Consider the following 13462-nt stretch of genomic DNA (forward strand, 5'->3'; position numbering starts at 1 on the left):
TATCTTACAGTGAAAATGGCAGCTTCCCTTTGTTAAATATCATTTCTAAGCCTATTTATATTTGAGTACAGTAATAGCTCATGGATCTGTAATTGAAAGAATTGTTACATTCTTTTATACCTATAAGAGATAACTTAATATATGAAAGTATTTATTAAAACTTGTGAGCCCCAACTTTTTGTTCTTTGAGTAATTGCTTTTTACTAATGTTGTAAATTTTTTTAATTCTTGATTTTTCTAGGGATTATTTCACATTTCAGCTGCTTTTGTTTTCTACTGCTATCATTGAGGGTTCAAGAACAAAAAATAAGTCTTCAGGTAAAATGCCTGATCCATAATAGTGCTTGGCATTGTATTTTGCTGAAAAGATCATATACCTGTTTGGATGCTTGATCTGAAAATAAAGTTGTGATGATTATGAAATTTTCGCATGAAGTTTCCTTGGCTGCCTAACAAATTCAGTGTTATTTGTTGATTTGGTTTGTTTTTTTGTTTTGTTTTGTTTTTTGTTTTTAAGAATTTTGGCTGTTTGCTTTCTTTTTTTTTCATGTTGTCTTGATCTGCAATAACTATATGGATATGTGCTTGGACCTGCTAAGTATTTTAATTTTGCATATTTGGCTGCTTGAATTTTAAGTAATTTCTTTGGACAATGCATATTTTAAGAGCTTGAGAAGCTGTAAGTGAAATATCAAGTAACAGAAGTTTGTAACTAGTTTATAAATGTGTATTCATTACCCATTATATATTTTAAAGTTTCATATTTTACCAAAATTAAATTAAAAATTCAGTTTCTCAGTTTCACAGGCCACATTTCAAGTGCTGTTTCCAGGCCATATGTGGCTAGTGGTTACCATTGTGGACAGCACAGATAAAAAATGTTTTTTCATCACCCTCCGTAGTTCTGTTGTACAGAGCTGTTTTAAATTGTGTAAGCAGTTAATTGTAAGGTCATTTCAGTTATTTTATCCAGAAGATAAAGCGTGTGACCAGTCTTGACAGCACTTCCTCTAAATATGTAGCTTATTTAAAACTTAGTTGTTTAAAACAGTCCAGTTGCTTTGATATTTGTGTTACTTTAAAGTGAAATTGTTTCTTGTAGCAGAATTCATGAAGTAGGAAAAATGCCAAGGACTTAGTCTAAATTTGAATCCTGACACCAGGACTTACTAGTTTAGTAACTTCTGGTAAGTTACTTTACTTCTTTGAGCCTCAGTTTCCTTATGTGTAAAATGAAGGTGACAATAGTTATTACTTCATAGGATTAACATGTGACTTAAATATGTCAAAAGCACGTTAAGTGCATATTTTTAATCCTTTTAAAATATGGAATGAAGCCAAAACATAAATTAATTAGGCAGCGTCATCTGCTTGGAGTTGTTCCCAACCTGGCAGTTATAATAGGTGCCTAAGTTCGTGGTCTTCATGGAGTTATTTGATGACAGTGTTTAATTTTGAAACAAGTGGAATACCAAGATGGAGAGCAAAAGAAATAGGAAGATGACTGACTTTGTTTTTGGAGAGGTGCATGAAGTACTATCTGGTAATAACTAACATTTTGTTTAGTGTTTTTTATAACTTAAAAATTTTTTTCATACAATTATTTAAAATTTCATCTCTAATATTTTGAGTACCTTTAGCAGAAGAATAAAAGGAAACTTGAGGTTGATGAACATTTTTGTTCGTGAGAATGGAAATTCATATTAAGTTTTCAACTTTAAATCTTAGACTCTTTCTACTTATGCTATTCTTTGATAGCAATCGCATTTGTGAGGCAGGCATATATTTCAGAATCTCCAGGGATGGGGCTCAGGTACATACAATTTTTTGTTAAATGTTGAAAATGCACCCATTGAAGTGATTCTAGTGCCCACTTCTGGTTAAAAATCATTGCTCTTTTCCAGTCTTTTAACTTTTCTTTTCCTGTAATCAGTACATCTAAATTAATGCATAGATTACATGACTAAGACAAGGCACTTAATTGGTAAGCAATGCGCTTATTTAACATTTACTACTATAGATGTTGAGGTACTGTAGATGTTAAGATGTCTTATAAAGCAACATGTTTAGTTCCCTATTTACAATCTCGCGTGTCTCCATTGATCGTTGCTTGTGGAGGAGGAATCCAGACTAGCCAACTATTGTAGTTAAATCTGTGAGTGTTCCCTTCTCTGCTTCTTTAATATCACTTTTGGCTAGTTAGTAGTCTACCCCAAGATATTCCGGTTCCGAAGTGTGACTCTTAATCCCTGTGGGTGATATCTTCATGAATGTTTTCAACTGGTTGATCTTTAGATTTTTTATCTTTTCCCAACTGTCTTGAAGATGCTTTAGTATCCTGGGTTTAGTGGTATTTCCAGGTCCTATTTTTAAGTATGAATGTATTACATTACTAACAAGTCTTTCAAAATTGTGAAACCTAGTTACCTATGGGAAGGCAAAAGCTCAAAACTTTCCTTTGAATGAAAGTGTCATTATAGGGGTGAGAGAGGGGACTACTCTAGCAAACCCTCAGGTAGGTAAAAATTAATCACATTCCACAGTGAATTTTCAAAACTGAAAGTGTTTCTAAACCTACAAAGACACATTCTAGTGGAAACAAGACTTTAAAATGTGAAAATTAAGCATTTGCTATTTGAAGCTGTAATCATGAGGTTTTGAAGTCAGAGTGAACTATCTTCTAACTCAGAGTTGCTCATCAAAACGCAGCTGATCAGTGGCTACAATATGTTAACATTAGCATTTAATTTTCTGAGCAGAGATTATTTCACTAGAAGCTATTTTTAGTAGACACTAGGCTGTTTCTACACTGAAATCAGTGTGTTCGGGATGTTTTTGTGTACAGGTATACTTTCCTTGAAGAGAAAATACAATTCTGAAGTACAGTTCTGATTATTTTTTATTGCTAGGGTTTAAGGGAGCTTATCTTTTAAATGACTTTAACCCAGCATTCTGAATTACACTAAAAAGATTGTTTAAAATTAGTACCTGCAAAGCATCTGAGGGATAAGTCTCGTCCCTGTCAATTTTAAGCATTGTGTTCTTAAAATATGTATCATTCTGTTAGTTACAGATAGGCTGGATTTGTCTTTGTTGTACTGTAAATTTTCTTATAAATAGGATAAAATTTAGACCTTTTAAAATATTCTCATCTCAGACTTTGAAGAGCTCTGAAAATGAGATACGGCTAAAATCGATGTTGCATCATAGTTTAATGGAAGCGTTTTTTTTTTTTTTTTATTTGGTGGTATATAAAGCTAATGGTGCATATTATGTTTTAGGTTTGATAAAAAGTGGTGGTTGACTTTTTAAAATTGGTTGTGAAACTTATTCTCACATAATTCTTTTATAAGAATGGTATATCTTTGTGATGAAAAAATATGTAAGTGGTGAGAATATACCATATTACTTGGAATTATAGACCTTTACCAAGTTTTTTTAGTGTTTCCTTTAGATCCTTTTTCTTTTTGTTCTCACTGCTATCAGTAAGATGCTTTACATTAAACTTGTTCCCTATCTGAATCTCCTATTGAAAGATACCAGAACAATAAGAGAAAAATGGAGATCAAGAGGATGAGAAAAGGCATGGGGTGCAGGATGGAGTGGGAGTAGTGGGTAGGATCTCTAGGGCCAAGAGAAAAAAAAACTGGGGAAAGGGAGGGCACTTCAGGGAAGTGGTAATAACATTTTCCATTTATCCAGCTTTGCTTGTCCAGAAATCTTTACCTGCTTAAGTTTCTGATTGTAATACATTAGCCTGTGAGCTGCCCAGTAGTTAGCTGAAATCACTCCTAAGGTATTCAGTCCGTTCAGCTGATATAAACCCGTCTTGCTGAGGCCTTTGCTTATTCTGCAGAAGGTGCCCTGTTACCTCCTCCAGCCTTCTGAGTAAATCATCTCCTGGTAACTTCTCTTATGTAGACCAAATAGAGTCTGTGTTCCCTCTTAATGTGCAGTCTCAAATGAATAATTAAAGGGAAGAACCACTTCTTATAGAATGAATTTTTCTGCAAGGTACTATTACAGATAATGTACACAATCGAATTTGTTGATTGGTTTTTATAGGAAGAATGGGCATATCAAACAAATATATAACTTTAGAAAACTTCCCTGCCTTTCTGTTTCTTTCAGAATTTAGGTAAAGATTGATGCAGTCTTTCCCGTTTAGCATATTTGATTTTTTATTTTGAAAAGCAGTAATTTGTTAATTATAGTATAAATTCATATTGCATGTTCCTGCTTTAGCTTTCTATTCTCTAAACGAAGAACATATACTCTGGAGCAGTTTATCCATGTTCTTCAGTAATGGCATGTTTTGTTCTGCGTTTAAAAAAGAGTAACAAAGTAAATCTGGCTTACATACTCTATTTTAAGCAAACTGCTTTTAAAAATTAAAATTTAGCATTAGAATATAATTTTTAAAAGAAAAATGTGTATTATGAAGAGATTTACCCTTGGAGATTTTAAGCATACCATAGAGTTTTTTGTTTGTTCGTCTGTTTGTTTGTTCGTTTTTAAATACCCTGCAGATCTTTTGGAAGCCACTCTAATTAATGCCTGGAGTAGGCTTGGCATTGTCATGGAAAAAGATTATGAAGAATTGCTGCATCCAATTCTGAAGTCATCAGATTTCCAAAAGTCTCTTTCAGAATCTACACAAAACTTTTGATATTCCTTTGCATTTTCTTGAGTTAAGCAACTTTTTAAAAGTCCCACATTCGCGGTGATTTCTTGTACTTACCCAATTTTATTATTTTGTAATTTTTAAAATTATAGTATTTTGTTTTCATGTCTTTTTTGCCACATTACACTGTAAAATTCTTTGAACTATCATGATCACATTAAAGGAAAAGAAATTCATGGTACAAATAACTAGCTTATTGATAAACTTATAGAGCAAAATCTGCACAACTTGGGTGATTCTGTACTGTTTTTGCTTACTGAAATGCTTCAGTAAAATAGAAATGAAAACGCGAGACACTGGGAGTAAAGGTGAACATTATTCAGTCATTTATGAATAGTATTTCAGATACACGTGCTGAGTTTTATGTATTTCTGATGAAAAGGTATGCCAAGTAAGGTAGAATCACAACTTTTTATTTATTAGCATTCACATAATTCTTTTTTCAATTTGATGGATAATTTTATTGCCCTGAATTCATTTTATCTTTCTTCAGAGGATGTACTGAGTAAAGATGCTGGGGAATGTGCAATATGCCTTGAAGAATTGCAGCAGGGAGATACTATAGCACGACTGCCTTGTCTATGCATATATCATAAAGGGTAAGTTCACCAAGTTGGTATTAGAGTAAAAGATTATTCTCACAGTTTCTAACATTGTAATTAGGGCTGAAAAGGAATCTTCATTGAAACCACCCCCTCCCTGTCTCACACACACTTCTTAAAACTTAATGATCTTTTTTCTCTACTTGAACTAAGACTTGAGCCCACATCTGTTTGTATCCAAAAGGCTACTATTTTTAAAGCATGTGCTATGACCCAGCTGTTGTCCATAGCTTCTTAAATAGATTATCTCATGTAAGCCTTGTAACCATTGCATTTTACAATTGAGGAAATAAGCTAAGGGGCAGTATGGAATTTCCTCAAGGTTACAAGGCTAGTAAATGGCAGAGCTGAGATTCCAGTAGATTTGGAATCTGCTTGACTCCAAAACCTGTCTGCTTTCTCATATGGTCTTCTTGCTTTTAGGGTGATACAGACAAAATTGGGGGTTAAAAAAAAGTTTAAGGTAACCACAAAAAGAAAACTATAACTTTCAACCTGATGAAAATACGGTACTTAATACTTAAAGATAGGGTGGGGGAAAAACTTAGAGAAAACAGAGTAAATAAAACAAAATATGGAGACAAAAATATATCCAAAGATATCAGTTATAATAAATATACATAGAACAAACCTACTAGCTGAAAAACAGATTGAAAGGTTGGGATAGATAGTTGATAACACATTTAAACATAAGGATACATAACATTTGAAAGTAAAAGGATAGACAACTATATCCAGGCAAATATTAACTAAAAGAAAATCTGCAAAGCTAAACTAGTAGTATTAGACAAAGCAAACTTTACAGCAAAAAGCATTATTAGGGGTAGAATTCCTATAGAATGACAAAAAGTATATGACATTCTGTTTTTATGTATCTAATAACTCAAAATATTTATAAAACCCTCAGACAAAACTGACAAATTTATCATCAGAATGGGACATTTCAATATACCTTTCATTGAGTCAAGCCACATACACAAAAAATGAATCAAGACCTAGAAAAATAGAGCAATGCAGTTAACAAGTTTGATCTAATTGATGTGTATACATATTTGTATCTGTGCCCATCAATTAATTAGAGAATACATATTTTTCAACCACACATGAAGTATTATAGACATTGATCATGTCCTAGACCATAAAGTAAATCACAGCAAAGTACAAAGAATTGGTGCCATATAGGATGCTGTACACTGACTACTATTAGATGTCACTAATAAAAAGGTAAATAATCCTCATAAATACTTTTGAGTAACTTGTGGATCAAAGAAAAAATCATCATGGAATGCAGGAAATACTCAGAACTGAATTACAGTGATATTTTTGACAAGTACCTAGAGTGATCCTCAGAAGGTTCATGTTACAGTAGAAAGAAAGGCTGAAAATCCAATAAGCCAAGTTTCTTACTTAAGAAATTAGAAAAGTAACAGCAGAATAAACACAAAGAGAATAGAAGAAAATAATGAAGATCAGAGAAGAAAATAAATTTTAAAATGACATACTAGAGACCCACAAACCACCAGTTGGTTCAGAACAGGATTGCCTCTAGAGGGAAAAAATGAGGAATGTGAATTCAGACGCAGTAGAAATTAAAAATAATGAGAAAAAACAGGCCTGTAGAGACAATGCAACAATGAATTCTACCAGATATCCAGAGAACACCATGCTAACAACCTTAGATTCTTCAAAAAAGTAGAAAAAGATGGTTCTCCCGTTTATTTTATGAGAAAAGTATAAACTTGATACCAAACTCAGGTGACAGTACAGGAAAGAAAATTAGGAAGCACTCTCATTTATGAACATATATATAAAAGTCCAAAACATATCAACAAACTCAACTCAACAATAACTATCTAACAATATATATCTAAAATAATGCCTCATGACCAAGTTGCATTTATGCTAGGAATGCAAAGATACTGTAAGATAGAAAATGTGTAGATGTAATTTACTACATTAACAAATTAAAGAAACATTAACTTAATAAATGTGAGAAAGCTTTCAGTAAAATTCTACCCTTGCATATTAATGATTTAAAAATAAAAGCTAACAATAAATACTGGATAAATTATTAAAATTCATGAGAGTTCAACAGGGTTGCCGGATATGAGATCAACCTATGGAAATAAGTTGCATTCATATTGCAACAAGAAAAAAGGAAATATATCTTAAACTATAACATTAATGTCAACAGAGACTAAAAGGACTATAAGGCGTATTAGGATTAAATTTTATAAAAGATATATAAGACTTTAGATAACATTTGAAAACTTTATTGAAAGATATAGGCAATCTGAAATAAATCTGGACATATACCATACTGTAGATAGGAAGACTCAGTGTCATAATGATGTCATTTTACCTCAGATTGCTCTATATAGTTAATACTACCTAAGTCAAATCTCAACTGGTTAGTTCATGTAATTTGACAAGTTGCTGCCAAAACTACATGGGGACCGACGAGTGAAGGGCCAAGAACAGTTAAGACACTCATGAAGAAGAACACCATGTTGGTGGAACTTGTCCTGTACAGATTTATTATAAGACCATATTGATTAAGACAGTATGGAAATGGCACAGGTGAGCCAGTGGAACGGAATGGAGTCCATAAACACTTGTGCCTATCTGGAGAGAAAGCATAGCATGGGAGTTAAGAGCATGGACTTTGAAGTCAGGACACTCAATATTTGAATCCCAGCTCCTCCACTAATTCTCTGTGTGATTTTGGTCAAGTTAGTTTTTTTCTCTCTCAATTCATAAGATGAGGACAGTAGAAACAACTTCATAGACTGTAAGGGTATAAACGAGTGCTGACACATAGATAATAGATGCTATATAAATGTTGAATAAATGAAAAAAATTGATTTGCCAGAGATGGAATTACAGTATAGGAGAGAAAGAATGAACTATTCAATAAATGGTGCTGGGATCAATTGGTTATTGATATGGAAAAACAGTTGAGTCCTTATCTTGCATTTGAAATAAAAGTCGATTCTAGGTTGATTAAACACCTGCCTCTGAGAACCAAAATCTAAAGTGGTGAGGAAAGAAAATAGTGGAAATGTTTTTGACCTCTTGGTAGGGAATTATTTTTTTGTCTGGGATACACTTCTCCCCAAGAAATAATTTCAAGATTAATAAATTTGGCTCTATTAAAATTTAAAACTTATTTGTTTCATGACACAGCAAAAAAGTGAAAAACTAGACTTTATACTAGGATTGTTTTTCAATACACATAATAAAAGAGGTTTGGTATTGGAAATAATATTCTCCCTCTATGACTTTCTGTAATGCACTGAACTCATTGCAACTGGTAAATGAGAGAGTGAAGACAATATAATCAGGATCTTACTGGTTCTGCCTAAGATTTTCCAGCACATTAATGTTCTGCTTCATCAGATAACAGCTACAGTATACTCATCTCCCCGTGTTCTTACTCTTAGTTTAGTTAGACCATGGGCTTTGTTGTGGAGTCCTTATTTCACAGTTCTCACAATTTGTGCATTAGCTTTTTTCTTTGTAACTCAGCAGTCTCAATCCTACCTTAATCCTCTTTCTGTAAAGCTAACTTCACCATTTAAAAAAAAAACATATTTACAGTAGTGTTCTATTTATTGGGAATGAGCATGTCTTTGTTCTGGTGATAAAATTGTGTTATTTGAGTAGTCTGCCTTAAACCTGACTTTGCCCCCAAGCCCAGTTACTTTTAGCTTACAGTTTTGTGGAAAGCAGTGTTTGTCAAAAACCTGTATATTATAACTGAAATACCTGGATAATAGTTTCCTAGAAAACTATCAGTCAGTTCAGAAAAAAGGACCTTCAATTGGCCAATAAATAATATAAATAGGCATATTTTGTAGATAACTCTGTAATAGCTGTGTGGAGTACATATACTACAACTCAGTAATTCCACCTCTGCATGTATGCCCTAGAGAAACTCTTGATCTTTTGCTGTAAGACAGTGCTACTATTCAAAGTGCAAGTCCAGAAGGCAATAAGGAGTTTCTGCCAGTTAAGTCAACACTATGCTTCTTTCATTGAGAAAGCTTTGCTGTGATTTTTTTAAGTGATTTGAAACAGTGTGCTTAATGAGGAAATTAACTTGTATTTGGGCACAAACTCCTTATCTCAAAGAATATTCATAGCATCATTGAAAATATCCATCAGTAAAAGAATGTATATGTAAATTGTGTATATTTATATAATGGAATGCTGTGCACAATGAAAATGTAAAAACAGGCCATGTGCGGTAGGGGCTCATGCCTATAATCCCAATACTTTGGGAGGCTGAGGTTGGTGGATCACCTGAGGTCAGGAGTTCAAGGCTAGCCTGACCAACATGGTGAACCCTTGTCTCTACTGGAAAAAAAAAAAAAAAAAAAAAATTAGCTGGGTGTGTGGCAGGTGGTGCCTGTAATCCCAGCTATTAGGGAGGCTGAGGCAGGAGAATTGCTTGAACCCGGGAGGCGGAGTTTGCAGTGATCCGAGATGTTGCCATTGCACTCCAGCCTGGGCGACAGAGCAAGATTGTCTCAAAAAACAAAAAGTGAAAATGTGAAAACAAGAGACTTACTAACAATTGCAAATCTCAAACTGTTTTAAACATGGAAACAGTACTATATGTTGTTTTAGAATATACGCATATATAGTTATATAGAGTAATAAGATGCCTAGGAATGAAAAGTACCAAATTGAGGATAGTGCTTTCCTGCTGGGCATGAGAGAAGGTAATATAATCATGTAAATAACAAATAAATATAGCTTAGAATGGAACATAAGTAGATTGATAGACATTTATGTGAAGAGGACCTGGAGTTTTAAATGATTACTTTCTCATGATGAGCCAGAATTACCTGGTTGTAAAATAAGGAGTACTCATGTTAGATTGCAAATAGATAATATTCAGATATATTATGAATTAACACATCTGGAGTATTTTGTTTGATTCTCAGAATTTCGTTTTAAGAGATTTTCTGGTAGACACAATGGAACTTCCAGGGCCAAGTGGTAGAGAGCAGGCTGAAAACAACATCTTAAGCCAAACTGGTATATATTTAGAGAACAAAAGTTTTAATGGCAACTGAAATTCAGATATTTGAAAGAACCTGTTGATGTGGTACTCTACCTTTTTTCTTTTTAATTTCATCTATCACTTTTCCTACCAAACCAACCTCTCTGGACATGAAGATGATAAATGTTAATTTTGCCCTTCAGTATATTAACCAAGCCTTATTGCTTTGCGGCATACCCAGATTTGAAATATGTCACCAGTGAAAATGTTGAACAGGTTGAATCTTGCTTGGATAACTTGCTAGCTGTTAGGAAAGTAATAGCTAGTTACTAGACTTTGATTTTGTCATCTGTCATGGTACTGTGAAATAGAACTTTCTACCATAATGGAAATGTTCTATATCTATGCTGTCGCCTAGAGTAGTCATGAGCCATGTTGCTGTTGAGCGCTTGAAATGTGGCTAGTGTGACTAAGGAACTGGATTTTTAAATTTTATTTAAATAAATCTTAAATTACCAGTATGTGGCTCTTGTCTACTCTGTTGGACAGTGCAGATCTACAATGATGATGATCATATGCACCCTAATATTTAGCTTCTAATAAAATAAGATCATGAAATACTTCATAAATGCAAATAGTTTATGGTATATTTATTTGTGTGTATATGTATTACATGGTGAGCTAGAATTTAAATATTCAATAATCGCATATAAATATAGCTTTAAAAATGATGAAATATTGGCAAGGATTAAAATTTAAAAGCTTTTTTTTATTACATTTATAGGTGACATGAACAGCTTGATAATGTGCATAAATGAATAACTGTTTTGAAAAGAGATATTATCCGAATTTGTCATTCAGTTTTGAATATTAGTAAAGTGCTAGTTCTTCAGATTATCTTTTGGAAGTAGTTCCATTTGAACTTTAAAGGACTTTATAGCATATTTTTGCAAAGTTTTTTTTCTTAATTGCTTAGAATCAAAATATAATAAACATTCTTATCTGTTACTTATGTATGCCAAATATAATTTAAAATGCTGATTTTTTTCTGCAAAAAATATATTAAAGTCAAGAAGTAAGTATTTTTACTGTGACTGTCATGATATACATAATTAGTATAAGTATCTCAATTTTTCTGGTTTTGTTCCTTTCTAGCTGCATAGATGAATGGTTTGAAGTAAATAGATCTTGCCCTGAGCACCCTTCAGATTAAGCATCAGCTTCCTGTTTTATAGGTAATTTTTTTGTAATTACTTTTTGAAGCATTAGCCCAAATTATACATTCTAAACTATAATTTTAATTTATTCATTTACTCATTGAGGTGCATGAGTGTGTGTGTGTATGTTTCAGACACTTAGGCTACTGCATAGAAAACTTACATTAAAAATATTACATAATTCTAATTGTTGGCTGGGTATGCTGGCTCATGCCTGTAATCCCAGCACTTTGGGAGGACTCAGGCAGGTGGATCACTTGAGGCCAAAAGTTCAAGACGAGCCTGGCCAGTGTGGTGAAACTCCGTCTCTACTAAAAATACAAAAATTAGCCAGGCATGGTGGTGCACACCTGTAATCCGAGCTACTCGGGAGGCTGAGGTACAAGAATCACTTGAGGCCGGGCGTGGTGGCTCACCCCTGTAATCCCAACACTTTGGGAGGCCGAGGTGGGCAGATCATGAGGTCAGGAGATCGAGACCATCCTGGCTAACACAGTGAAACCCCATCTCTACTAAAAATACAAAAAAAATTAGCCGATCCTGGTGGCAGGCGCCTGTAGTCCCAGCTGCTCAGGAGGCTGAGGCAGGAGAATGGCGTGAACCTGGGAGGTGGAGCTGGCAGTGAGCCGAGATTGCGCCACTGCACGATAGCCTGGGCGACAGAGCGAGACTCTGTCTCAGAAAAAAAAAAAAAAAAAGTCACTTGAACCCAGGAAGTGGAGGTTGCAGTGAGCCGAGATCATGCCACTGTACTTCAACCTGAGCGACAGAGCGAGACTCTCTCAAAAACAGCCAAACCAAAAAATAATAGTTCTAATCATTTAGTAGTATTATGTGCCAGATGTTGTTGTAAGCATTTTACATCTGTTAGTAACTCATCTAATTGTTACAATAACCCTTTTGAGCTCAGTACCATTACTATTCCTGTTACACAGATGAAGAAGTTAAGTCTAGAGAGGTTAAGAAACTTGACTTTTCAAGGTCAGATAACTAGTTTGTTGATGGGGATGAAATTTGAACCCAGGCATTCTGGTTCCAAAGACTGCTCTTAGCAATTTCACTCTTTTTAGGTAGGAACATTTTCTTCCAAAAGTCGCATCATAAATTTATTCATTCAATTTAATCATTCACTTTTGTATTTTTAGCATGTAATAAAGTGCCTGTCTATATAGTAGGCAAAAAATAAAGTTGCATTTTACAACCGAAAAAAAAAAAAAAAACTAGTTTTGTTCTATTGATTTAAGTTTTTCGTGGTTCTGCATTATCTGAAAATGTTTCGTGAATTGAATGCTGACCTCAATTGGGTATTTTCATAGGCCTTTTTTTTCACATTTCATAAGTACATCAAATTGACATCATTTAGCTTTGAAAAAATAAAGGTTAATTGCTATCTTCAAATATATGAAAAGCTTTTATGAAAAGACTTGCAGAGATGATATAAAGCATTGGATTGTTGTATCAAGGCAGAGCATTTTGGCTAATCCTAGAATTAGCTAAATTTCATGAGTTAGAGTCTCTTTGTTCAGGGACTCAAGACAGTAACAGCAGACTTTTCTGGGAGGCTGAGACTGATGGCAAGGAACTAGACCAGATGACATCCTGAGGTCTAGTCCTGTGCTGGTCCCCCCATTTCCTTTTATTTCAATAACTTCTCTTAAATTTGAGAATAAAAGTGTTGAGGTAATAAACACAGTCAAGGAATTCTGTTGCTGTATTGGTGGAAGATGATTTAAGAGTAGCAGATTAGAATATTGACAGAGAAGATTTGGGATAATAGCAGCAATAGCACCTGAAATGAGAACTGCAGTTGAGTCTCATAAGACTACGCATGTGCATGTGAAATGTGAAAGCCTTGGTAAACTGTAGAGTACTAAAAGACGGTCAGATTTTAACCTTTCCTGTGAACTTACTCAGAATATGCCTTGACACATTTAAAATATGAATTGAG

General features: G+C 33.9%; 1 protein-coding gene across 3 annotated transcripts in view; it reads left to right on the forward strand.

Moving 5' to 3' along the window:
- LOC105475805 (zinc and ring finger 2) overlaps nt 1-13462 on the forward strand; it is a 90291-nt gene that overhangs the window by 71734 nt on the left and 5095 nt on the right. The window contains exons 3-5 of one of the 3 annotated variants that reach the window (XR_011622273.1): nt 242-318; nt 5178-5283; nt 11453-11532. Coding sequence is in view for 2 of the 3 variants with exons in the window: in XM_011731322.3 (XP_011729624.2) it covers nt 5178-5283; nt 11453-11510 (164 nt within the window). In the remaining variant the exon portion in view is untranslated. The other 2 variants (XM_011731322.3, XM_071094990.1) reach the window with 2 other exon arrangements.

This window comes from Macaca nemestrina, chromosome 4 (genome assembly GCF_043159975.1).
Source record: "Macaca nemestrina isolate mMacNem1 chromosome 4, mMacNem.hap1, whole genome shotgun sequence".
NCBI lineage: Eukaryota > Metazoa > Chordata > Mammalia > Primates > Cercopithecidae > Macaca > Macaca nemestrina.